This window comes from Mytilus edulis, chromosome 13 (assembly GCF_963676685.1).
Source record: "Mytilus edulis chromosome 13, xbMytEdul2.2, whole genome shotgun sequence".
NCBI classification, from domain to species: domain Eukaryota; kingdom Metazoa; phylum Mollusca; class Bivalvia; order Mytilida; family Mytilidae; genus Mytilus; species Mytilus edulis.
In genome coordinates, this window is record NC_092356.1 from 58,397,622 (window position 1) to 58,423,581 (window position 25,960).

General features: G+C 34.1%; 2 protein-coding genes across 2 annotated transcripts; both read left to right on the top strand.

Annotated features, from left to right (window-relative positions):
• Nucleotides 1-729: 729 nt before the first annotated feature.
• LOC139500087 (protein kinase C-binding protein NELL2-like) lies at nt 730-20,479 on the top strand. Its single transcript, XM_071288826.1, has 6 exons — nt 730-887; nt 1,702-1,875; nt 3,283-3,396; nt 7,369-7,479; nt 7,958-8,008; nt 20,283-20,479. Exons 2-6 carry the CDS (start codon nt 1,824-1,826, stop codon nt 20,462-20,464), a joined length of 510 nt encoding a protein of 169 aa, XP_071144927.1. The 5' UTR covers nt 730-887; nt 1,702-1,823; the 3' UTR covers nt 20,465-20,479.
• Nucleotides 20,480-22,180: 1,701 nt separating this feature from the next.
• Nucleotides 22,181-22,765, top strand: LOC139500437 (sonic hedgehog protein-like). Its single transcript, XM_071289176.1, has one exon. It carries the CDS (start codon nt 22,181-22,183, stop codon nt 22,763-22,765), a length of 585 nt encoding a protein of 194 aa, XP_071145277.1.
• Nucleotides 22,766-25,960: the final 3,195 nt, after the last annotated feature.

Genomic DNA, 25,960 nt, shown 5'->3' on the forward strand with positions numbered 1-25,960 from the left:
TAACATATCTCTGAAACTTTTTCCCATTTGTAAGTGCTGCTATTTGAGTGATGTCACTTTTTCTACCTAATCCGGTGGTTTCAAGGTCAAAGAAAACATAACTTTCAGTTCTATCTATTTTCAAAGGCGGTGGAATGTCAACTCCTTGGTCAGGGTCTTCTTGAATTGACAATTCCAACTGGTTTTCATAAGTTTTACCCTCTTTTACCAATTTTTTTTAATTTTCTTTTAGATTTTATCTTTAATGCTCAGTCTGGTTTATAAATCGTAATAGTATAAAGTCTGAGCATAATGTACAGTACAGTCCCATTTTCATTTCCCAAAGAAACTGGAATGTTCATAAGATCACCTTATAAATGTAAATATACGCTGCTGATCATTTGAAATAACATTTAATATTGCTTTTCGATAGAACAATGTTCATAGGCGGTAAGAAGCAAGACGGGAAAAAAATGCCATTATCTAGCAAACGGGGCCTTTGTCAATTTTTTCATCATTTTCAAAAGGTAATGCAAGAGCGTTTTAGGATAATGATGACTGGTGGTTTAACGTCCAGTGACAAAATTATATGCCTGTACAGAACGAGGAGATGTTGATGCAATATGATAATGAACTCTAAACCGACAAGCTGAGTTGGATATATAACATGCTAGTTCTCAAAGTATAGGTTAGTCCACAACAGACATGTCATCCTATCCTTTATAGTTTTAACTCCGAGCCCAAATGCTTACCTATTTATTTCGAAAATTTTGTAATTTATCTTTGTTTCTGTGCAGAGCATGTCTGTACACGATCAAAGATTTCGGTGGCTGGAAAGTGCTATGACCTTATAAATCATGACTTAGTACATCACAACCTCAGTCATGTAGCGGAATATAATTTTGCGGGTAAGTTATTTAAATTTCGAAAGATCTATCGTTTCCATATGCATAGTGGCATTTTGTGTATATTTATTTTCATTAATGCACACAAATGGACAATCCTTTAAAAAAATAAATGTAAGAAGACCATACAAATATTAAACGCAAAAATAAGCAAGAAATAAACCGCAACACCTCCCACTCACTAAGACATACAGCTGAACAAAAATGAAAAAAAAAAACATATAAGAAAATATAAAAAACAAAACAATTTACCGAATGAAAAAGAAACAAAATATTATTAAGTATGAATGAACACCGACTGTACAAAACCATAAATTGACGAAATACAGTAATGGCGAACAACCTGCCTAAAAATCAAAACACACCAACTGATTCTGTCTCGTTTCTTATTTACAAATGAGCTATGATTGTACATCACTTATAAATCATACGATTTTAAACTTAAAAAAAACAAAACGAAAAAGAGATCGACGGAGTTGTGTTTGAGGTATCGTCTTTAAGTTTTTGTGTTTTGGCAATTGAAGCGTTCATTTGCGGCTAGTATAAACATTTATTGCTCATTTGAATCGTTTTATCCAATTTTCCGACATTCAATTGATATTTGGAGTTTTATTTAAAGAAACTTTTAACTTGTTCACAAAGGGAAAATACCACTTACTATTTGTTAAGAAATATTTCCATTAAACCTCCGTTAAGTAGAACTGCTACCATGAGCGTAGCAAGGTATATCTCATACATTATTATTGTAATTATTGCGTTTATATGTGTTTTTCTATTAATTATACATATATAAGATAGGAGTTCTATACTTCTAAAGGTTCTATCTACCCATTGAACGAAGATTGCATTGTGTCCACTTCTTCCAATCCATTGGTAAGAGGAGTGTATTGTTATTGTGGACAAACACGAGCATTGCTGTATTCCAATCATTCACTCTCCATGTGCGGATGTCAAGGAGGGCAAATGCGAAAACTTGATGGAACATGTACAGGTAAATAATTATAACCATATCTAACAAAATATGTTGTGACTAAGTATTTTATTTCTATTTTTATTTCGTTTTTATTTTTTCTTGTAAATAAAGTTTATGGGTTACAAATAGATTTAAGAATTGAAATAGAGGGGCGAACGTTACCAAAAGGACTCCCAAACTCGTAGTTTGAAAATAAAAACCATGGCTGAAAAAGAACAAGACAAACAGACAAATAATAGTGCATAGAAAACTAAAGAATTTAAAACAACACGAACCCAACTAAACTGGGGGTGATCGCAGGTGCTGTGGACGGGTAAGCAGATCCTGCTTCACATGTGGTACCCGTTATATTACTCATGTTAGTACAAACCCGGTTACATGTCTTATTCGGTAGGTCACATTCGTGAAAAAGGACGGGATAGTAGTTACGACATTAGGAAAATATCCGCTATTATCTGTGCAGAACATTTTCTTTATATTACACAGAATTTGATTTTCCATGCATATAATCTATACAAAATCTGACAATTTTGCACAACCTGTAGCGTGAAAAAATGTCCGGTGACCCATACTTTTTAATATATTTTTGAAAAAAGCAATATAAAATCTTCATTTTGTCAAGTTATCAAAAAATTCTATCAGTTTTATTGAAGACTCCCTAGCCACCTTAATTGGTTTTGCCTACCTAGACTTTGTTTTTGTTTTCTGATATCTTAAAAACTTTAGATAGATTGAAACTTTAAAGCCAACATTACCAGTAAGACAAGATCTACAAACAAGTTCATAAGCCGCAATCGCGAGTCAATTCCATAATTGAGTATTTGCTCTTAATTAAAGTGAGGTTTTTACCAATGTTTAGTGTTATTGACAATTATTGTGATAGATAGACATATATATTTATCATAGCATTGCTGCAAACTTTCCAATAAGACTAGATCTACGTATAGGTTAAATTACCGAAATTGTCATTTAACCCCTAATTTGAGTTCTAACTTGCTCTTTTTTCTATCAGGACATACAGCATCTTGTGATTTATGTCTGCCAATCCAAACTATGGAATCCTATATATATATATTTGTTGATAAACAAATCTACTGTAGGCAAGAAAAGATGGATATTTTTGACCGAGCTCATCATAGAAAGATACCAGGATTAAAATTTTATATTTACGTCAGACGCGCGTTTCGTCTACAAAAGACTCATCAGTGACGCTCGAATCAAAAAATGTTTAAAAGGCCAAATAAATTACGACGTTGAAGAGCATTGAGGACCAAAGGTTACTAAAAGGTTTGCCAAAAACAGCTAAGGAAATCTATTCCTGAGGTAGAAACGAATCCGAAGTACAGAACAAATCAAATTTGTTCCCATCTGTTATCATACGTCAATTAGTTGTTTAAAAGTAACTTGTATTTCAAATCTTTGAAGATATGAGTCTCTGTATTCTATCTGACTACTGTGTACATGGTACATGTTTGAACACTACATTAATACCCACATGCGTCTGTGAAAGTGGATACACAGGACTGAGGTGTGATACAAGTACGTATGTAAATATATCGTTATCATTTTCATAGGTAGTGTATTATTTTGTTGTAGAGCAAAATCAAAATTGAATCAAAGAAAAAAGACAATGATTATAATTAGATGCAGCTTGAAGATGAGTCCTATAACGATTGAATTTGATCTGTATTTGGTTCAAATCTTGTATCTTGATTTTCTTACGCGGGAAAAAAAGAGATCGTTATTTCTTTTTGGGGTTTCCAAAAAGTATCAAAATGCTGTACTACATATAATAAAATTCTACATACATTATGTACAAATACAACTTAAATCATACATACTGTGTTCGCACACGACTTACCAGTGGCATGCGAATCACAGTTCGAATTCAAGAATCTTTTTCTGTGTTTTTGAGCATTGCATGCGCAGCAAACCACGAAATCATAAAAGATGTTCATCATCTATTATGCTTTGTATTTAAGGGAATGAAAACCTTAGTACTTGAGAAATGTTTTAACATTTTAGCCCCAAAACAATATCAATGATACTTCCAGTCATTAAACACTAATCGACTACTGGGAGTGGACAAAACGAATAAAACTACCGATTGATTTGAATACATTGTTTATTAAAACATTGTTGTGACGTCATTCCCTTGTTTAATCCGTTATTTATTTCAGTGATTAGACTATCATTTACCTGTAAGAAACCATAATGTTACCTTTAGCTGTCCAATATTTTAAGAATAGCCCTCATCTTACTTAAAAATATTGGACAGCTAAAGGTAACATAATTGATTCTTACAGGTATATGATAGTTCAATCACTAAAATATATATATACAAAAAAAACTATTAAATACCACTCTCAAATTGATTTTTAACACTATCGATACTTATATTACAGCCAATTTTCTCATGTTTCTGTCTCTTTTAGCACTAATTGAATAAGTTGATTATGCTTGTTGATATCTGGTTTGTGTTGCTTTTATGAATTTCCTTTTTCAAAAGATTGATCCTCGTCCGTCTTTAGGTTATCAAAATTGACCTCTGGTGTTGCTCTTATTCTTCCTAACATCATTTTCAACTACAATTAAAACGAAAAAAAAAAGCAATAAAGCCATGCTTCAAAAACTCGATAGATCATGCCTCAATACAGGGGCCACGAACAACCTAACCTTGTCCTGTTACAAAGTGTGAATCTAGAATTTCCTACATGAACTAGCTAGGGGACTATAAAAGTTTTTATAGTTTTCAGTTTCGGCGTTGATTTACAAGTTGTTTTTAAGTCTGATTACATATGAATATAATGCAACACTTCTCTTATGAAAGACGATGAATATGGGAAGCAGAATAAGGAAGATATTACCGCATTTTATCTGTCAAACAAACCAATTGTGTGTCCGATTCGCACTTTGTTCGCAGTGATCATTTTATAAAAGATTTTTTTCAAAAGAAAATCGAGACACAATTGCGTTTCGGTAACCTTTTACAAATACAGGGGGAATCAATAAACAAATAAACGTAAAAAGAGCGACACGACCTTGCGGAAACAAAAACTGAAAAGGGGGGTTATTCAGGTGGTACCGTTTAGGTAAACAATAACAGTCTCTTGAAAATTCCAACAAAAGAATACAACTGATTGCATGTTAATTGTTGTCTCTTATTTGTTCATATTAATTATATATTTGAAATAAAATCTACTGCGGTGCACTCGATATGGTTCAACAAAAACCTGTCTTCATATGCTATTATTTTTTTTCCTCATTCACCAAGTAAAATATAAAACCTGAGAATAAACAAGAAAATATTAGGAGAAGACTACTTTTTGCAATATATAATATATATAAAATTTGCCATTATTAGCTGATTTGACTATATCCTCTTTGTAAAATAATGTATTCGTATCAGAAAGTTTGAAACAACACAATCACTAATAACGACTTCTCTTTCTTCGTTTTTGCATTAAGAAAATTCTTTCTTCGCTTTATCCATTTTGAAACACAAAATGCATGTAAAGGTATTCACGGAAACTTTAGGCGGAAATATAAGTAGTCCTTGCGTACGCAAAAATCATGATTAGCATACCCTGTGTATTATTCGTCATGTAGCAATACATGTTGTTTACCTTCAGCTGTACTTTCTTTTTGTCTATTTTTTTTTAAGTTGAGCTACTGTTTAAAGGGGCCAACATGTAGGATTTATTTTAAAGTAAAGAAAGTTTATTCACAAAACAATTTTCATACTTGATGAAAATTAATCATTGTTTGCTTATTTTTCTGTCCAATATTTTAAAGAATGGACTGTTATCGGCTTATATCCCTTACCGAAGTCTCCTCAGACAAACGTAATGAGGCATTCTTCCATCCTAATAGAAGGTAAAAAATGCAATAATTTTGTCCATTTTTCCTAAAATTTTGATCTATAATTGTCCGTTTTGTAACTTCTACTTTTATTTTGAGTTGGGTATTGTAAAATTTTATACTATCAAGTATGCAAGGACAGGAATGATTCTTTTTGAATCAGTCTTTATAGCATTTAATCACTATTGACATGAGAAGCAATATGATAAATGATACCGAGGATCTCAATCATTTCAAAATGTTTGAACGCTATCAATCAGTATACCTGGGTTAAATATACTCAACTTACAGAAACTTTACACAGAAACACGACAATATCAAGCCTAAAACATGTTCAAATAAAACAACATTCTGATACGGATCTTTTTTTCATTTTTCCTGAGACAAGTAACAAGAAAATATATGGTTTATGGAGTCTCAACCACTTTCATTTTATATCAACATTCGGAAATGACCGGTGAATAACAAACATACATATTTTTCAATCCATCTTGGCACGAGAAAAAAAGAAACTAAAGATAGGATATTGAAACTTTCTCAAATGATAGAAGTAATGGATAACCGAAGTGGATTATTCCAACATTTCATTTGATGTTTCGTGACATATGAAACATGCTTTATCAATTCTTTCGTGGTTTTTGTATACATTTTAAAACAGTGATATACAAGTCGGTGGTCGATGTCATAGATGACAAATGACCTTTTAATCAGTTCGTCGTATTGTCGAATTACCGAAGACCAGTGAGTGTTCATCGTATTGCGCTTACTATCGCCCGTCATTTTGGATGTTGGATGGATCCCAAGCCAGTTTCGAAGCTGAACAAACTGGTGTAGCGAAAAGGACGACATAAAATGAATACTATTTGGAATCAAAAACAGTTATCAATTTTAAAACTGTTGAATTGAGCATTAGGTGCCTTTATTCAAACATCTGGTATGATAATATACAACATGCACCAAAACTTATTAAGCTTTCAAATCTGCCTTTAATCAGGGACAATATGTAAAAATCAATTTAAGTCATTTAATTGATGCTCACATTTGGTATGTGGAATATTACCCCTGGGGATAGAAACCAGACAGTATATTGGTGAACGACCAATATAAAGACTGTACATTATGCACTAAAGAATAGTCTGAAACTGAGACTCATTTGTTTTTATTACACTCTGTTCTGGTATACGAGAAAATGTATTTTGGTGAACTTTTGATAACTTCTTTCATTACATCTATGACTTATAATGAAAAGCGGAAATTATTAATTATGAATATTCTCGAAAAATTACATTGTACAGGACAGGCTTATTCCAGAAGACGCAATTCTATTTACCGATGATAAAAAGATAATTTCATGTATAATTTGTTATTTTCAAGAACATGACAACTGTTTTTATTTATTTAATATCATCTGAGGTGACTTATGTGTCCATTGGCCCGGGTGTTTTCTTTAATATCATATATTATATATTTAATATCTGTCCATATTCATACACGTCACTATAATAAACAATTTAGTTACTTACATGCCTACTTATTTATTTACCGTAAAAAATAATTAAAAACTGTCGTACTATATATTAGATTTTGAATAAACCCTGCTGCAGTCTTTTTAATTTATTTTGTTGACAACTTGATTTTCCTTTTTCCAAGAAACTGTTCATATTGTCAAATATTGCAATGGGAAACTATGTAACCACGGTGTTTGTGTTGGAACATTCTGTTTATGCGATATGGGATGGGAAGGTGAACTTTGTGATACCTGTAAGTACGAGATTTTTTATTTTTCTTCTCTCTGTCAGTTTCAATGTAAATTGTATTTCTAGTGTGACAGCATATGATGGTTATCTATCGTATTTAAGAGTAGTATATAAAAATAAATTATGTAAAGAATAATCACTGCCAAAACAGTGTGTGTGTGTGTGTGTGTTTGGGGGGGGGGGGGGGGGGGTTAAGGAATAACAACGGTAAAATTAAAGTGCACATGTAGAATAATAGCTGACAACACCATTATCTAGTGATAAACAAAAATCAGCGACTTGCTAAATGGGAAACCACTTACAATAGGCCATTTTGGCAGCTTTGTCGTAAAATGATTTTATTGAACATTGTACATGACAGGCTCTAGTTTGCTCACGTTTATGCTATTTTGAAGGAATTACATGATGTGATAACCAATACGCTATATATACGTCAAAATACTTGAAAGGTCATAACGAGTCGAATATTTATTTTATTTCAGTGCAGCAGTGTCAAAATGGATACTCTACCATTTCTCATTGTTTCCCATATGGTAATATCGTTTACTTATCTTTTCTGTTATTGAAAGATGCATACTACTAATGATACACGTTTTTCATGAACAAAGTTGTGTTTGTTTTTGCTGTTTGGTTTTTTATTTCCTGGTGTGAATACCATACCAAAATAAATATTGCAGAATATAATTTTAGTATACAAAATGAATTTTGAGGGAACATTAAAATTGTAGTAAAATTTATTCATAGCAATTAATTTGAAACCCAAACTGTACTGATGTGTAATATTTTTTTAATACAAAATTTGAACAAAAATTATTTTGATGGGGGAATTTGGAATGAAACGGTTAAACTAGCTTAAAGTACGGCTGTGTTTTATTATGTGGGTTCACAATTGAAACAGTAAATGCATGTTTTAAAATTCAGTAGTTTGTTTCAAAGTTTGTTGATGTGGTTCATAAGTGTTTCTCGTTTCTTGTTTTTTATATAGATTATAGCGTTGGTTTTCCCGTTTGAATGGTTTAACACTAATAATTTTTGGTACAAACTTTTTAAATTTTCTAATCCATTTTTTTCTCGAGTGATCTCTACCCTTTAAATTAATCAAGCTGTTTAGTGGTCTTAAAATAGTCATTCAATTAAGATCAGCCTCAATGTATCCACGGAATCTCAAATAACGACTGAGAGAAAGATCTCATACTGTTTATAATTACTAAGATGGCCGTTCATAAGTTTAGGAAATGCTTTTTTCTGAGTAAACAGTATACTGTTTAACACATTTGATGAAGGCTATTGGAACAATATACATTCACCATGCGGGCTAACACGTATAATGTTGATCGTCTTGTCAATGCAGTTCAAAACAAAGTATTGTAATGTCTCTAACTTGCATATTATACATTGTACATTGCTATTGTACGTTAATCGGCCATGAACCTGGTAATAATATGGAAGTATCATATTTGTCTTTGGTGAGTGAATAACTTTTAACTAAAACATGATTAAAGCATTTAAAGTATATACATGTAATAATAATACATACTATACCTTCATACTTCATAGAATTACTACAATAAATATATTAAGTAAAATTAAAAAAATCATGTATCAAATAAAATACTTTCAGATACGGATGATACGGTGCTTTTTGTCCGCAATTTGCTTTTTGTCCGCTTTTGCTTTTTGTCCGATAATTTTGCTTTTTGTCCGAAACTTTTGCTTTTTGTCCGTTGCTTTTTGTCCGTTTCGCCTTTTGTCCGATAATTTTGCTTTTTGTCCGAAACTTTTGCTTTTTGTCCGTTGCTTTTTGTCCGTTTCGCCTTTTGTCCGATAATTTTGCTTTTTGTCCGAAACTTTTGCTTTTTGTCCGTTGCTTTTTGTCCGTTTTGCTTTTTGTCCGCTGATTTTGCTTTATGTCCGATATAAAAATGTGTATATCTTTTGCCGGTTTCGTTTTGAACATCAAAACCCCCTGCCATTTTTTATTATTACAAAAGTAAACATACATAAGTGATTGCGCATATTGTCAACAGAGGCAGAAATTTTTATTGGTATCGTGCATATTTATGATTTTTTGCGTTTTGTGTTTGATAGTTTGTAAGAAGTATTACATAGCTAAAATTTTAAGTTATGCACATAACATTATTTATAACTGAATGCTATCAAACATGCAATGCTTTTATCTTTTTCATCAAAAAACATACTTATTTATTTTAGCCCATCTGGCTCTTTTGACCAAATAGGCTTTTCTAATCAAGTAGCGTCCGGCGTCCGTCGTCGTCGTCGACCGTTAACTTTTACAAAAAAATACTCTAAAGTTACTGGGCCAAATTTAAACAAACTTGGCAACACTCATCATTAGGGTATCTCATTAAAAAAAATATGTCTAATCATGGAAGTTTTAAATATTCAATATTCATTCCATTGTCTAATTAACTCGCCTACCAACCAAGATGAAAACCACGCCGGAAATAGAATATATGGGGTAAAATTTAATTTTTGTCTTTTATTTTGAAAACCACTAAAGAGGTAGAAATCTGACAACAGCAGGATGTTGAGCTCTACCGATTGTTTATACATTTCATAACAGTCAGATGATGTCCCAAAATTGGTTTCCATTCTCTAACTATGGTTTGCCTTAAACCAATGCTATTAAACTTGAACACAATGCTTATTACCACATAACCCAGAACAAGTTTGAAATTCGGTGGCTTCACTTTTACTGCTATAGAGTTATGTCCCTTTGCAAAAACTGTTTATTTTTTTATTCTCGTTCTTTTACTTAAAAAATGGTATGAAAGGTGCAATGTGCATTACTACAAATCACAGGTCAAAATGGTGGCATCACTTTTCCAGTTATGCCCCTTTATAAATAAGAAAAGGCTGACTTTGTCGTTTTTGTTTTCTAACTTAAGTTCGTCTTAAGCAAGTGTTATGAAACTTATACAAAATGCTTATACTAACAGAAGTACGATCAAGTTCAAATTTGGGTAGTGTCACTTGTGCCATGTTTGTGTCCCTTTCAAAAGGTAAATGCAAGCGGAATCATTATCTGTGTCCAAAGGACTCATTTGGATTTATTGCCCTCAAATGGATTTTACCATTTATTTTCGTGTTTGCCTACTATTTTGAAAATTAAAATAGAGACCATGGAGACAGAAAAACTTTATGATGATCAGTATGATCAGTTCTATACAAGTGAGACAACATGGTCGAACTCATTAATAGAATCCTACTTACAGTAAATGTCCTTTGATGATGATTTTGACCATTTTTTTGTTTGCGTTTTTTGCCTCATACTGGATCTTAAATCTGCAATAAAGACAATATGAAGGCGACTTCTTATTTAAGTTATTGCCCTTTAATGTAGTGTCTTTCCTCTTCTTTTTTTTAAATGTAAATAACAGAGAACCCAAGGACAAATTTGTAATTAAGGTAGTAAAATTTGATTTTGTTTGTTTGATTAGTAATGTTTTTAAATGGTAATTTTAGGGGAGATAACTATAAAACAGAGCAGACAACAGCCGAATGCCACCAATGGGTCTTCAATGTAGCGAGAAACTCCCGCACCCGTAGGTGTCATTTAGCTGGCCCCTTAAAAAATATGTATACTAGTACAGTGATAATGGACGTCATACTAAACTCCGAATTATACACAAGAAACTAAAATAAAAAATCATACAAGACTAAAAAGGCCAGATGCTCCTGACTTGGGACACGTGCAAAATTGCTGCGGGGTTAAACATGTATATGAGATCTCAACCCTCCCCTATATCTCTAGCCAATGTAGAAAAGTAAACGGATAAAAATACGCACATTAAAATTCAGTTCAAGAGAAGTCCGAGTGCGATGTTAGAAGATGTAACAAAAGAAAAGAAATAAAATGACAATACAATATTTATAAATAACAACAGACTACTACATGATCTTTTGCTATTTTACATTTGAGCACGGTGACCCTTTCTAATCTATTAATGTTTTCAAAGCATTTTCTTTTCTAAAAGCTATATTCTATCATTTGTTCATCATTCTATCATTTAATTTAGCTTCTGATCACATAATGCTGGTTTTTTTTCCCTGTATTATCCATACAAATGTGTCATTTTGTCACAACCTGTATCTTGAGAAAATGTTCGTTTACCTATCATACTTATTATATTTTTGAACATTTCACAATATTACTAAGTTTGTTGCAAAATCATTTTTAATCTATTCTCCCATACCACCTAAAAGACGATTTTCACCACCTATTTTGCGTTTTGTCATATCTCATAGAAAATTATAATAGATAAAGATACACTTTAAATCACAAAAATGATCTGCAAGTCAAGATCTGCTTACATGTCAAATTTTGCTGACATAGTTAAGTATAGTCCGGCGGCTACAAGCATATATCAGACGAATTGTGTACATCCTGCTACAAGCATGAAATTTGGCATAGACTTTCCTCAACTATTACTCTTTGATTTCAGATACGGAGGCATTTGAAAAAAAAGTCTCACTTCCGGTAAAAATACAAAATGACGGACACCATATTTGAATCAGCCTAATATCGAAGACTAGTATTTGAAAAGGTGTTATTATCATGTTTCTATCATAATATTCAGTACAAACCTTTGTTTTTGACTACTTTTGGATATATTATATAGATAAGATGTCTTTGAAAACACTACTTCCGGTAAAATCCCACATGGCGGTTATTGTATTAAAAAAAGTTTTTTTTTAGGAAGGGTAATTGAAGTGTGTTTTAATGTATTGCCACTATCATTACATTATGCAGAAACCTTTCTTTAGTGCTTCTCATGGACATAATGTATAAGACGTATATCTTTAAAACCCTGACTTCCGGTAAGATAAATAAATGGCGGACATAGAAATATCGATTTATTACTTAAATATTCAACTTTTTTAACATGTAAAGAAAACGTTGGGTCATTCAACTTTTGGCTTTAAGTTATCACCAAAACCACTTATTCTATTCTGTTGTAACTGTTTAAGGGGACGACCATTTGATATTCTGGGAAGAGGGGGGGGGGGCAGGAGGATTTGTTTTTGATCAGTTATTTTTTTTTGTAAACTGAGAGGACAGATTATTCATTTTCTGCACTATTGAAGCAAGATTTTTCATTTTCATGAAAGCAAGGGACTGATTATTCATTTTCACAACTATATTTATGATACTCGAAAACATACATTTTTTTTAAATATTTGTTAATTATACATGTATAGTCCAGTCATTATGTACCATTTAATCAGAAAAGATCATTATCCCCTGCAGAAATTTTAAGATTCAAGATTTCATTCATAACCCCAGACACATACTTGTGTACAATAGGACAATATACAAACATTTTAAGATAATACATAGCGAGACAGGACAAACGAAACACAAATACATAGTATGAACCGGTGAAGGCCATAGAAGCTATAGACCTGCTGAGTTATTTATTTTCAATACATTGCAAGTTGGGTTATTTATTTTCAAACCACCACAGAACAAACCATTTATTTTTGTGATTATCAAGGCTGCCCCCCCCCCCCCCCCCAAGAATATCAAATGGTCGTCCCCTAAATACAAAGTTGACACGTCCGGTAAAAATATGGCGTAAATTTCAAAGGTGAGTCCTCTATCCATATCTTTGATGTAGAGTTTTGAATAGATTGATAAAACAAAATATTCACTAAATTACTAATTGAAATATTTTTTAAATTACTACTATTTGGCCAAAAAATACATGTTTATTCACACTCTCCACCACATGCACACAACGCAGTGCACTGGGGACCCTATTTCCCCTATAACAACGACTGAGGCATCCTTTTTTTACATCCAAAATATACAAACTTCTAACAAAATGATGAGGCCTCAGAAAGATTGTTTTTAAAAGGAATCTTCTTTGTTCCTTCGCCATCCATTAGCGCCTGGACTGGCTAGAATTGGTAAAAAGAGATGGGGAAGTAAAAAAAAGGCTACTTAGCATTTAATTAACGAAATAGATGTGCACAATATCTCATGTACACATAGTGCATTTTTGAATACAAAACACTTTTTTAATAGAAATATTTGAAATAAATACATCAACAATGTTTATTTTCAAAATAGGTTAAGTCTGTAGGGCGTTAAAAGTTATTGTTATTTTTTTCCTCTTCACTGAAATGCGTTACTCATAAAATCCGTAAATATTATCAAGTTTTCGGTATATTTCTTATATTTTCATTTATATTTCTTCGGAATATGTATGTAGTAACCAAAGATAGATGACTGTACATCTCCAGTAATTAGTCCCGAAAAAAGAGGAGAAATAAAATCAAATCTGGAACAGGCCTCGGTTACCCAGACGGTTGAATTTAAGAAATTAATATGTGATATATATATAAAACAGTATCTTTATTTCCTCCAATAATGAAGAGCATTAGTTAGATCGATAGTTGAGGTAAACGTTGGAGATAGGACAGTATATTTACATATGATATATCAAAGTTAACCTTTACACAAATATATAAATGTAAAGAATGCGAAACAAGAGAATGAATTTAAATGTTTATCAGCCTAAGAAAGTAGCAATATTCACACAGTAGAATCTTTGACACAACTAATTGTCTAATATGTAGAAATTGTTCCATTCATCCAATTCAAGTCGCACACATCCAGTATATGTTTGTGATGCAGGCCTTTTGAAACATAGTCCGTTCATCTTCGTTAGATCGAAGTCTGTCGCGAAGGACGCGAGTTTATTTTATTAACTGACATTCTGTGAACAATATTTTTCTTTATGGACTATTAATAATTCAATTCAGTTTAACTTTACATTTAATATCGGAAATTTGTGATACTTATTTTAGCTAGTTTTTTATTAGACTGAAATTATCTCCCTTGAAAACGTGGGCTGAACAAAAACAATTTAGAACTTTAAATCAGTATCAATGTGGACTGTGTATTGTTGTAACATCTATATTATTAATAGAACATTAATCAGAAACTAATAGTTTATTCTTTCGCCACATTGAATGGTGCCGGAACCCGGGAGTAAGTGATAGAAACTGACAATAATTTCCGATACATACAAACGACAAAACGTAAACATTCAAAATGTCACTCGCATATCTGAAAGGCCTTAAAACACGATATAAAAATTTATTAGAAGTCGAACTTGGTAAATCTGAAGAACTCTTGACAAGAGAAGTGTCCGATTTTGATCTTGAATCCCAAATCAGAAAGGTAAACAAATCGTATCGCAGATTTGATGAATTTGGCCCAAAATTTGAAGAAACTTTGGAAAGGTTATCACTCGCATTAGAAACTGCCAAAGCCGAAGAAGACCTGAAAACATTTCAAAAAGAAAGTGAATTGTACTTTAATATAATAACAGAGGTAACAAGCCGCAAGGAAGAGCTCAAACTGATTGACAATTTCCTACAGGAAAAATACAAAAACTTATCAAAACCAGAACCAGATTCTAAAATTGAACAATTAATAGAAATACAAATACAAATGATGCAACAAATGCAATTACAAAATGCTAAACCTCAACATGATGAACTAAATCAAGCAGCTGTAAAATTACCAAAACTGGAAATAATGGGTTATAATGGAGATAAACAGAAGTTTAAAGAATTTTGGGACCAATTTGAAGTAACTGTTCACAAAAACACTAAACTGTCAAATGTTGAACAAACTGACAATGTTAATAATGTTGAACAGAACTCAAAGTGTGAGACGCAAACCTCATCTACTAGACCTCAGAGACGTGCTGCGACACAAGCAAAACAGAAAATCCAGGAGTGGACGTCTTGATAGTGAACATTGACTTTAATTTGTTAAATACTTTCTGTTCCTTGGGAGTGTCGCGAAGGACGCGAGTTTATTTTATTAACTGACATTCTGTGAACAATATTTTTCTTTATGGACTATTAATAATTCAATTCAGTTTAACTTTACATTTAATATCGGAAATTTGTGATACTTATTTTAGCTAGTTTTTTATTAGACTGAAATTATCTCCCTTGAAAACGTGGGCTGAACAAAAACAATTTAGAACTTTAAATCAGTATCAATGTGGACTGTGTATTGTTGTAACATCTATATTATTAATAGAACATTAATCAGAAACTAATAGTTTATTCTTTCGCCACAAAGTCTGTATGACATCATAAGATGCTAAGATGCATGCTAAAAAGTCTTCGTCAGTTAAGCTATGTAGATAGGCACTGAATTCGATTGGACCTATATCTGAGGGTCTCAATGGGGGGGGGGGGGTCTGTTATTCTGTAAACATTTAATTTCCCCCCTTTTTTCTCTAATCTTCCAAAAATAAGTCTATTCTTTAAAATTGATTTTTTACGCATTATTCTCTGATTTTTCCAGTTTTCTTTAATCTTAAAATAAAAGTAAAATAACATTCTTTTAAATGAATGAGAACGGTGATTTCCAAACAACAGCAAGGCTTTCATTTGTTTCTCAACAATGACGTGTCGATGCGTATTGTTCTGCATGATTAAAGTGCTAGTTCCTTCATGTAACAAGTCCAAGTTCTCATCAGTTCTTTCCGGTGATTTTGACTACATATAAGAAGATGTGGTGTAATTGCCAATGAGACAACTCTTCAAAGAGACAAAATGACACCGAAATTAACAACTATAGGTCACTGTACGGCATTCAACAATGAGCAAAAGCCAACCGTATAGTCAGCTATAAACAGGGGCGGATCCAGGTTTTTTGAAAGTGGGGCCGTATTTTGCAAAGATCGACGAGCGGAGCGAGGCAAAATTATGTTTGGCCACTTTTTAGGACTTAAAACATAAAATAAGTGAAATATGCACTTTTTAAACGGTTCCTGGCGTGGGGTATGCATATTTTGTAATTGCTGGTAAGGTGTAAGGGTTGGACATTTTAGATGCTGTATCTCCTTATTAATTTCTATCATTAAATGATAGTTTGGATCCAAGAGCTATGTACTGATACATTTAATGTGTGATGTGTCAGTAAAACATAGGCATGAAAAATGTTCGTACGTTTGTTGTAAGTTAAGTAAGAATAACCTCACAGAGTTGTTGTTGTTAACAAGATATACGCTGGGCTATTCGATTGAATTTGAAATACGACCGACACGAGTAAAAATAGACAAAAAAGCAATTTTTATCCAAATATTTGGTTGATATGTTTCACCAACAACATTAAGGGAAGTAAAGGGTTCCAAATCAATCAAAGGCTAAGAATGAGTCTGAAATGACAATGAATTTATGAATGCCGGCCGACACATGAAGACATAAAGGCCACACCCAGCAGGAAGGTTGCAGTCTGGTCTTGAAAAAAGTATTCCATATATTTCAGTTCGGCGAAACAGACAGTCCGGTCAACCATGAAAACCCCTGCCACAAAAAAATATGCCCGCTTTTATTCATCATGTTCATTTAATGCTAAATAATTCTGTTGGGAATTTTCGTTTCTAATAGCAAAATAGTGGACAAGATTTTTATTTTGCGTCTATAAATTTTGTTTAAGGCAAAAATCAGAGTTAATTTTTTTTCTCTCAAATATCTAAGACTGTCTCCTCAAATCAAATGGTTCGGACTTACGACTTTAAAACTATATAGAGCTTATACTGACTAGGGATCGATATTCAGCTAAATTATTTTTAAATAGGCTAGGGCGTTTGGGGTTAAACATATTTCCGTAGTTAGATACTATATATTGCAGTGGAACTATTTTTCATGAGAGTGTAATAGTCTATAGAGCATTACTTTCTGTTTGGTGGAATAGTGAAATAGAAGTCAATATGTTCTTGCTAAATCCTGTGTTGCTTTGAAGGTTATGATTGTCATCCTCAGCCTATGCAATGTGTTACTGTAATTTGAATTTCAAAATGACTGAGAGACGTTTTATTCGACGCACTGCAGGTCAACTTCACCATATCGAATCATATGACTTTGATAATCAGTAAATTCCAGCGAAAAATATCTTTATAAGTCAAAAATTGTCGTATAAAATTAAATAGTAGTACACGGGAAATGGCAAAGTTCACCATGTTCACGAAGTCTATATAAAAAAGAAGATGTTGTATTATTGCCAATGAGACAACTATCCACAAAAGACCAAAATGACACAAACATTAACAACTATAGGTAACCGTACGGCCTTCAACAATGAGCAAAGCCCATACCGCATAGTCCGTTATAGAAGGCCCCGATAAGACAATGTAAAACAATTCAAACGAAAAAACTTGGCTATCGGTCTTATTTATGTAAAAAAAAACAAATATGTAACATATAAACAAACGACAACCACTGAATTACAGGCTCCTGACTTGGGACAGGCACATACATAAATAATGTGGCGGGGTTAAACATGTTAGCGGGATCCCAACCCTCCCCTAACCTGGGACAGTGGTATAACAGTACAAAATAAGAACGAACTATAAAAATCAGTTGAAAAAGGCTTAACTCAACAGATGGACAAAAATATAAATATGTCTGATTAATCTTTTTTTTTAAAGTCTGAACAAAGGACGCCCTCTACGCTCCCCTCTGGATCCGCCACTGAATTAAAAGTCCAAGTAGAAGTATCGGAAACCAGTTCACATTGACTGAATCCTATAGTTTGTTATCACGAAACCCAAAAAAGGTTTACCAAGTTTGTTTTCACTTTTATCATATTTTTACAATGATAATTTTGATAATTTTCTTTAAATTTTAAGAAGGGAAAATTCTGTTAACAGTTAATTTTTAGTGTTTTCTTTTATTAATCATTCAATATTCATTATATTTTTAGACCATACATTTCTCTAATCTTTTTTTTTTGCCCGTTATTCTCTAATCTTCATTTTTTAAGGGCATTATTCTCTAATCAGTTAACCCCATCCAAACCCTCATATCTATTTCTATTAAATCACACCAAAACTTGTCCCTTTTTGACAGGAACAAGAGAGTACGATGTTGGTTAAGTCGTTAAAACAAGTTAGCTAAGTTGAAATCCAAGCCGTTATAACAAGTTAAACCCCAGTCCCTCTAAACCACGATCACACCACGCTCACCGAGTTCTAAAATAAATTCAGATCGTAGTGAGGTCGCGGTATGAGCGGCATGGAAATGGAAATTTTCGTTGCTTTCACGATCCTACTACGTTCTCATTACGCTTCTACGACAATCCTTCTACGATAATAACACGTTCTCACCGCACGTGGGAGTGGTGGTACTGAGGGGTTGATGTAGAGGCAAAGGGAGCTCTAATAGTTTCGAATCCTGATCCAGCAGAGATGTCGAACCGACCAATCAAATCTAAATTACAACCTATTGCTGGTCCATCAAGCTCAAATGACGATATTTTAGTGAACGATAGCAGAGATGACAAAGATGTGTCAATAGAAATAGGAGATGTGATATGAGTGTCAATGAGACAACGCTCCATCCAAGTAACAATCTATATTAGTAAACCAATATAGGTCAAGGTACGGCCTTCTACACGGAAACTTAATGCTTAATCCAAAAATAACTTAATCCAAAAAATAATGCTCACACCGAACAACAAGCTATAAAGGGCCCCATAATTACTACTAGTGTAAAACCATTCAAACGGGAAAACCAACGGTCTAATCTACTAGCATATAAAAACAAGAAGCATGGTTAAGCCGTTAGAGAAAAAGAAGTCCTAATTACATACAGACAAATAAAACCTGGAGAGATTTAATATATTTTGACAATGACAATGAGAATGACGGTCGTAAAATGAACGTAGTGGGGTCGTAAGAAGAGCGTGTTGAGGACGCCAAGGGCGTACTAGAATCCTACTATGGTCGTGAACAGCGTGGTGTTAACGTGGTATGTTTGTAGTTGGGTCTCTATGATAACACGATGGTCGTAGTGAGGTCGTAATAACGTCGCTGTGAGATAATAGCGCTGTCTCTCCGAAAATAGAATCACGCTTTCGCTGCGCCCTCGCTACGATGGTACAGAGACCTTTGTGATCTTACCACGACCTTAGTGCGCTGTCACTACGCTTCTAATACGACCTGATTTCACCACGACCGCACCACGATTGTTTTGAACATGTTCAAAGTTGGCCACGCTCATCACGATCTTGAAAACCTCACCACGATCGTGATACGACCTTACTGCGATCTACACTTTTTGATCTGACATTTTTTTCACAGATCGTAATAAAACTTCATTCAAATAAAAACCAAAATCTGATAATTTTCTTTAAAATTAACAATTAAGGGGCAGCAACTCTAAAAACTGTTATCCGATGTGTCGAAAAAAAATTCAGCAGATAGATCTTGACTTGATAAACATATTTACTCCTTGTCAGATTGGCTCTGAATGCTTTGGTTTCAGAAATATAAGCCAAAATCTAAATTTTACCCAAAGTTCTATTTATAGACATGGTGGCCATCTTGATTATTGGGTGGGGTCATGTGATATATTTTTTTAAACTAGATACCTAAAGGATGATTGTGCCAGTAGTTTCAGAGGAGAAAGATTTTTGTAAAATTTAACGTCGAAGACGGATGCCTACTGATGAGTAAATCTCAGTTAGTCCTCTGGTCCAGGTGAGCTAAACCAGCAAAACGGACAAAAAGCAACGGACAAAAAGCAAAAGTGTCGGACAAAAAGCAAAATTATCGGACAAAAAGCGAAACGGACAAAAGGCAACGGACAAAAAGCAAAAGTTTCGGACAAAAAGCAAAATTATCGGACAAAAAGCGAAACGGACAAAAAGCAACGGACAAAAAGCAAAAGTTTCGGACAAAAAGCAAAATTATCGGACAAAAAGCAAAAGCGGACAAAAAGCAAATTGCGGACAAAAAGCACCGTATCATACGGATGTAACCTTTGATTTATGTCCAATTGATACTATTCGTAATTGTCACACATGCTATTTGTACCCGTTCACAAAAAGTGGAGTCATATGTGATATAAATATAGAAGGAGAAAATGTCAGGCTAAAATTAATCGATGGATCCTTTGTGGAAAGAATCAACAAGGACCACGGTACGTAAACACACAATTGGCTGAGGCATTCCTAAATTAAAATGTTATTTCCGTAACATGTTCTCCGTGACAACGGAAAGGTTTGATTTAGATCGTAATTTCATGTTTATAGCATAAAAACGCGCTTCAGATTTTTGCAATTTGATTAAGAACCGTTTTGATTTTTCACCAGAGTTTGGTATTTTTGGTATTTTACTTTTTCATACAAAATGTGATTTTGTCAATCATGTCAATGCTTCATAACCCAAAATAGTTATAGAGAATGAAGCAATTAGTTTTATTTTGCAATGTTAATAGCCTAAAGTCCTTATGGCAATTAAACTATTTCAAATTGTTGTAATGCTTTTTTTTTAAATACAAGTTATGTACAAGCAATAGAATACTACATTGAAGGATTCAAATGATCATTTTGTGAAAGGAAAAAAAAATTCTGCTTTGTATCGATCTGATCAGTTAAGCACTTTTCAAGTATATAAGTATAGTGTGTTAGTATGTTGTGCCGTTACACCAGTGTCCCAAGTTAAGGGAGGGTTGGCCCCTTCAAAGTAGTTTAACCCCGCCAAGTTTTACATGTTCCTGTCCAAAATCTGGAGCCTGGAATTGAGTAGTTGTCGTTTATTGGTGTTTGTCATAATTGTTTTTTAGTCTGTTCTTGTGTTACGCCGTTACACCTTTATTATGGCTAGGGGAGTTTTGTGCTTTCAAGCATGTTGGAGCTCTCCACATTCTGCATGTGTCCCAAGCAGGACCCTGTAGTTCGCTAGTTGAGTGGTTGTTGCTTACATTTCAGCCATATTTGTTTTCGTAAAAATTGTTTTCTTTCATACTCTTCATGTCGGGACTTTGTCTTTTACAGGCGACTATAAGGTATGGGGTTTTCTGTTGAAGTCCGTACGGTTGTCTATTATTGCTTACACTCATGTCATTTGAACTTTAGTGGATAGTAGTCCCATTTGCAATCATCCCACATCTTTGTTATATAGATAGAAAACGTAATTTATAATGTAATGTAGGAAGCAAAAACATAGTTAGAACCTTGTAGTGTTCAACAGCAGCTGTGAATAAATATTTCACAATACATCATTTGTTCTATGGATAATGTAAATCTCAATATAAAAGAATGTCCCTATCCGTACATGCATAGTTATCGAGAACTTATCAAATGAACAATCATATACCACCAAATCATAGTACGTGATATCCGGTTGCACGTAAAACGGTTGAAAAAGATGTTCCCTTGAATTTGACAGTTGTAGTCGTAAGTAGGTAATCAACATTTCTGGGTCATTAACATATATCTTGGATGTTTTAAAGCACCATTATCTTTTTATTTAGTGCTCCTATAGAATAATTTGGAAACTTGAGGTTACATGGTCACTAAAGCTGTACACGGGTAAAAAAAGAGGTGAACATGTGAATGGTTAACTTCCAGTGATGGTTATTTTCTTATATGCAATGAAATGGTATGTGAAATTTTGTACTGAACAGGATAAAACTTTACTCTCGTCAAATCTTTATTTGAAACAAAAAAAAAATCGGCACAATTTTTTAAAACGTGCAAATTTAACAAAGACCTTTAGAGGAAATCAATGGTGGTATATCACCTATACAAATATAAGTTATTTAAACTGTCTTGTACAAATGATTTTGCAGATGAAAAGCTAGCTGGGGGATGTTTTCCTCCGGATTCCTTGGTAATTGGAGTTAATAACAAAACCATCAAGATGAAATCTCTGAGAGTTGGCGAGACCATCTTAACTGTCGATGCACATGGGAGATACAAATATACTAAAGTTATACTAATGTTCCACAACGACAGCAAAGGAAAACTGAAATACCGTAAGATTGTAACTGAAAACGGTCATTCTATTGAAATAAGCCTTGAACATTTGATATATACGGCAAAAAGACGAAACGACAAAATTGAGGTCAAAGCTGCTGGAAAAATCAAAGAAGGAGATTTCATTCATGTGTTCGATAAATACAGAGGTTACACGAAAGCTGTCCGTGTCATTCATATATCTGAAGAAGTTAAAACCGGACTATACGCACCTTTGACAGAAACTGGAAATCTGATTGTCGACGACCATCTTGTATCATCATACGCTACCTATGAGGACCAAGACATTGTACATTTGATATTTTTGCCCTGGCGATTAGCGTTCAAGTTCAACGCCTGGATGTGGGATCAGGAACCATATGCGCCAATGGAAAGTGGGGCGCATTGGTCATTGAAAGGTTTCTTTATGTTTGCAAATCTTCGCTGTTACCTCTTCAATGAAGAATACTGCGAGTACATGAATTTCTAAAATACCTAAATAAAGCAGTTAGCAATTTAGTCATATCTTTTAATGTTGTGAAGTTTTAAATCATTTAAGAAAAAGTCAGGTCTGCAGTACAGTTATATTGAAATGTAGCATTAAATGTGCATTAAATAAAAAAACCTATACAACTAATCGATATCATAGGTCACATTTGAAATGAGTTTGCCATCGAATTCTATTTATGCCAAACAGTTTGGCGTTTTCCAAGGATGGAAAGCGAAGTTTTAATGTTTCTCCAAACTATTTTTTTAAAACCGATAATAATTAATTTGACATTCCAATGCTGAAACACGACGGTTCAATCTATTTAAAAAAAAACCGAGAAACATGTTTAAACCACACCAACAAACAACAACTACTGAACATCAGATTCCTGACTTAGGACAGGTTCAAACAAATGCAGCGGTTTTAAACGTTTTGATAGGTACCAACTGTCACCTTTTTTGCTGAAACAACGTTGTAATATCACAACATAGAAAGACACGCTATAAAATATGAATTAAAATGGCTTAACTCAATCAAAAGACATATAAACACAAGTGAACATACCTGCAGGAATAACTTTGGTCTACGAGACATTGTAAATACAAAATCAATAAAATAAGGGGTTAGATTTTAAACAATTTGAAGAAAAAAAAACAACCATATTAACCTTGAACAAAATGCCGCCAAATGGAATAATTTACACAGGTAAATGATAGTAATTTTGTTGAAGGTCATTTATGTATAAAGTAATCAAAATAGAGCCAAGTATATCGTATGGTCTTCCAACAATGAGAAAACCCAGACTTCTAAGCAAGCTTTTTATTTATACTAAACAAAACTCAAGGTATTACAACTGATATCTGACAATCTTTTTGTTTGCCTCAAATGTCTATAAGAAAATGATAGGAATGTACATTCTCTAAATTTTTCTTATATCTATTGTTTTCAAATTTTAAATGATATCATATTAAAAATGTATATGTGCAAAGGGGCAAAACTTTGATTTCTCAACAGACCAGGATGCCTAACTTATTTGCCGTTTACATGTTTTACAAAGTGTAATAACCTCTGATGAAGCATGTAGGGGAGTTGCGGCCAGATCCTGCACACTGATGCGTATAACATAAACTGAAACTGTCTCGCCTTTGGGTAATTTCGATAGATTAAAACAAATATTGATATTAAATGGCAAATTGTAAACTACGCAAAACATTGAACGTCAATAAACCATTTTGATGTCAAAAAGTCTTCATGGAAATGAAAATGTGCCAACGCTAAAATAACTGCATACAAAATATAAGTAACCTTCCACTGGTGGTTCTGTATTAACTAACTTACTGATCTTCTGCTTCTTCTCGTTACGAGTCGAACTCTGTAGTAAAGTGTAATTGACTCGGGCGCATATCAAACAGACAGGAGGCCACTCCTCTGGCCAAAAGTAAAAGTCCAGGAAATAAACTGGACGGTATTTACAATAAAATATGATCTTTAAAATTACATCTATGTACACTGGTTATCCTGCTGTCTATTTCAGATGTGGCTGGGTCCAGGGGATGGTATTCACTCTGGCCTTGAAGTCCTCTAGAGATCCGGACTCCACTACAGATACAGGGAGTTAATTGCATTCTCTAGTTGTTCTTGGGAAGAATGAGTGGTAGTAGACATCCCTCTTTACTCTAGTGTGTCTAAGTTTGTGGTTGCCCCTGGTCCTACTGTCTCCTGTCGTGTAGTATTTGGCTGGATCAATGGCAATCATCTGATGTTGAGTCTTGTAACACAGCACCAGACTCTGTTTCCATCGTCTGTGCTGCAGTGATTCCCACTGAAGTTGATCCAGTAGCTAAGTTACACATCCAGGAGAGCTGTCCTGGTAGCAACTATAAACAAAGCGAGCTGCTCGTCTTTGTACCTACTCTATGTCGCGTATGGTGGTGATTTGGTGAGGATCCCATACTGGGGACGAGCGTAGAGTAGGCTGTGACTTTTGTTGCTGGAGTACACCTACCAAGATTTCTCCGTAAGAAGCCAAGTGTCTTTGAGGCTTTCCCTATTGTCTGGTTGATATGGTTTGTCCAGGTGAGGTCTTTGTTGATAGTGAGCCCCAGGTATTTCCCGCTGTCTTTTGTCTCTAATTTGTGTCCATGGAGTGTGTATGACGCCTGGGGTTGATGACGTCGTCCTGAGACACGGATGACTGTACATTTCTCCGGGTGGAAACACATTTGCCACTCCTTTTCCCATTTTCCAGCGAGGTTAGGTCTTTTTGCAGCAAGTCTGCATCTTCCGTATTCCTAATGCGGCGGAAGAGTAGACAGTCATCAGCAAACAGTCTAGCACTTGAAGTTGTTGCTTCAGGGAGGTCGTTGATGTAGGCCAGAAGGGTAAGGGACCCATCACAGTGCCCTGAGGTACTCCAGATACCACGTCAAGAGGGTCCGATTTATGGTTTTCAAGAATCACAGACTGAGTTCTGTTAGACAGAAACTGTTTGATCCATTCGAGCTGGGAACCTCTTACCCCGTAATAATCCATTTTACGTAGAAATCTAGCATGTGGTACCTTATCAAAGGCCTTGGCGAAGTCTAACAGGATGATGTCTGTCTGGTCGCCGTCCTCCATGTTCTTAGCTATTTCATGTATAGTTATTACCAGCTGGGACTCGCATGACCGTTTGGTTCTAAACCCATGGTGTTCGTCGCAGAGTATGTTGTTTTAGTCAAAGTGGTCCATGATAGAACTGTGTACTATGTGCTCTAGCAGCTTACATGAGATGGAAGTCAAGGAAACTGGACGGTAGTTTGCAGCTGTATGTTTTCCCCTTTCTTAAAGACTGGGACTATGTTGGCTGTCCTCCAATCTTCTGGTACTGATCCCTGGTCCATTGTATAAATCATCACTGACTATATTTTGCATGAATTTTGTATGCGCTCGTCTAGACTCTCGTTGAAGTTCAGCTTTGATGTTTTTATACCTTTTCCTGTCCTTTGGTGAGTTGTTGAGTTTAGCTTGGAGTAAGCTCTTTGCTTCTGTTTGCTTAAACGTCTTAGTTGGGTATTCCTATAGGTGGCAGTGTTTTACATCTCTCTATGTGTCCTGGGTGGCTTGTAAACATCAGGTCTAGTATGTTGTTTCCTCTTGTGTTGTAGTTGTTTCTTTGCTGGATTGACAAGTCAGCTGACATCTGTAAAAATGCTC

Excerpts from the sequence above, each read along its gene's own strand:
- LOC139500087 (XM_071288826.1), top strand. The coding sequence starts at position 1,824 with ATGTGCGGATGTCAAGGAGGGCAAATGCGAAAACTTGATGGAACATGT. Across the intron at positions 1,876-3,282 it reads ACTTGATGGAACATGTACAG|ATATGAGTCTCTGTATTCTA; the intron begins GTAAATAATTAT and ends AAATCTTTGAAG. Across the intron at positions 3,397-7,368 it reads AGGACTGAGGTGTGATACAA|AAACTGTTCATATTGTCAAA; the intron begins GTACGTATGTAA and ends CCTTTTTCCAAG.
- LOC139500437 (XM_071289176.1), top strand. The coding sequence starts at position 22,181 with ATGAAATCTCTGAGAGTTGGCGAGACCATCTTAACTGTCGATGCACAT.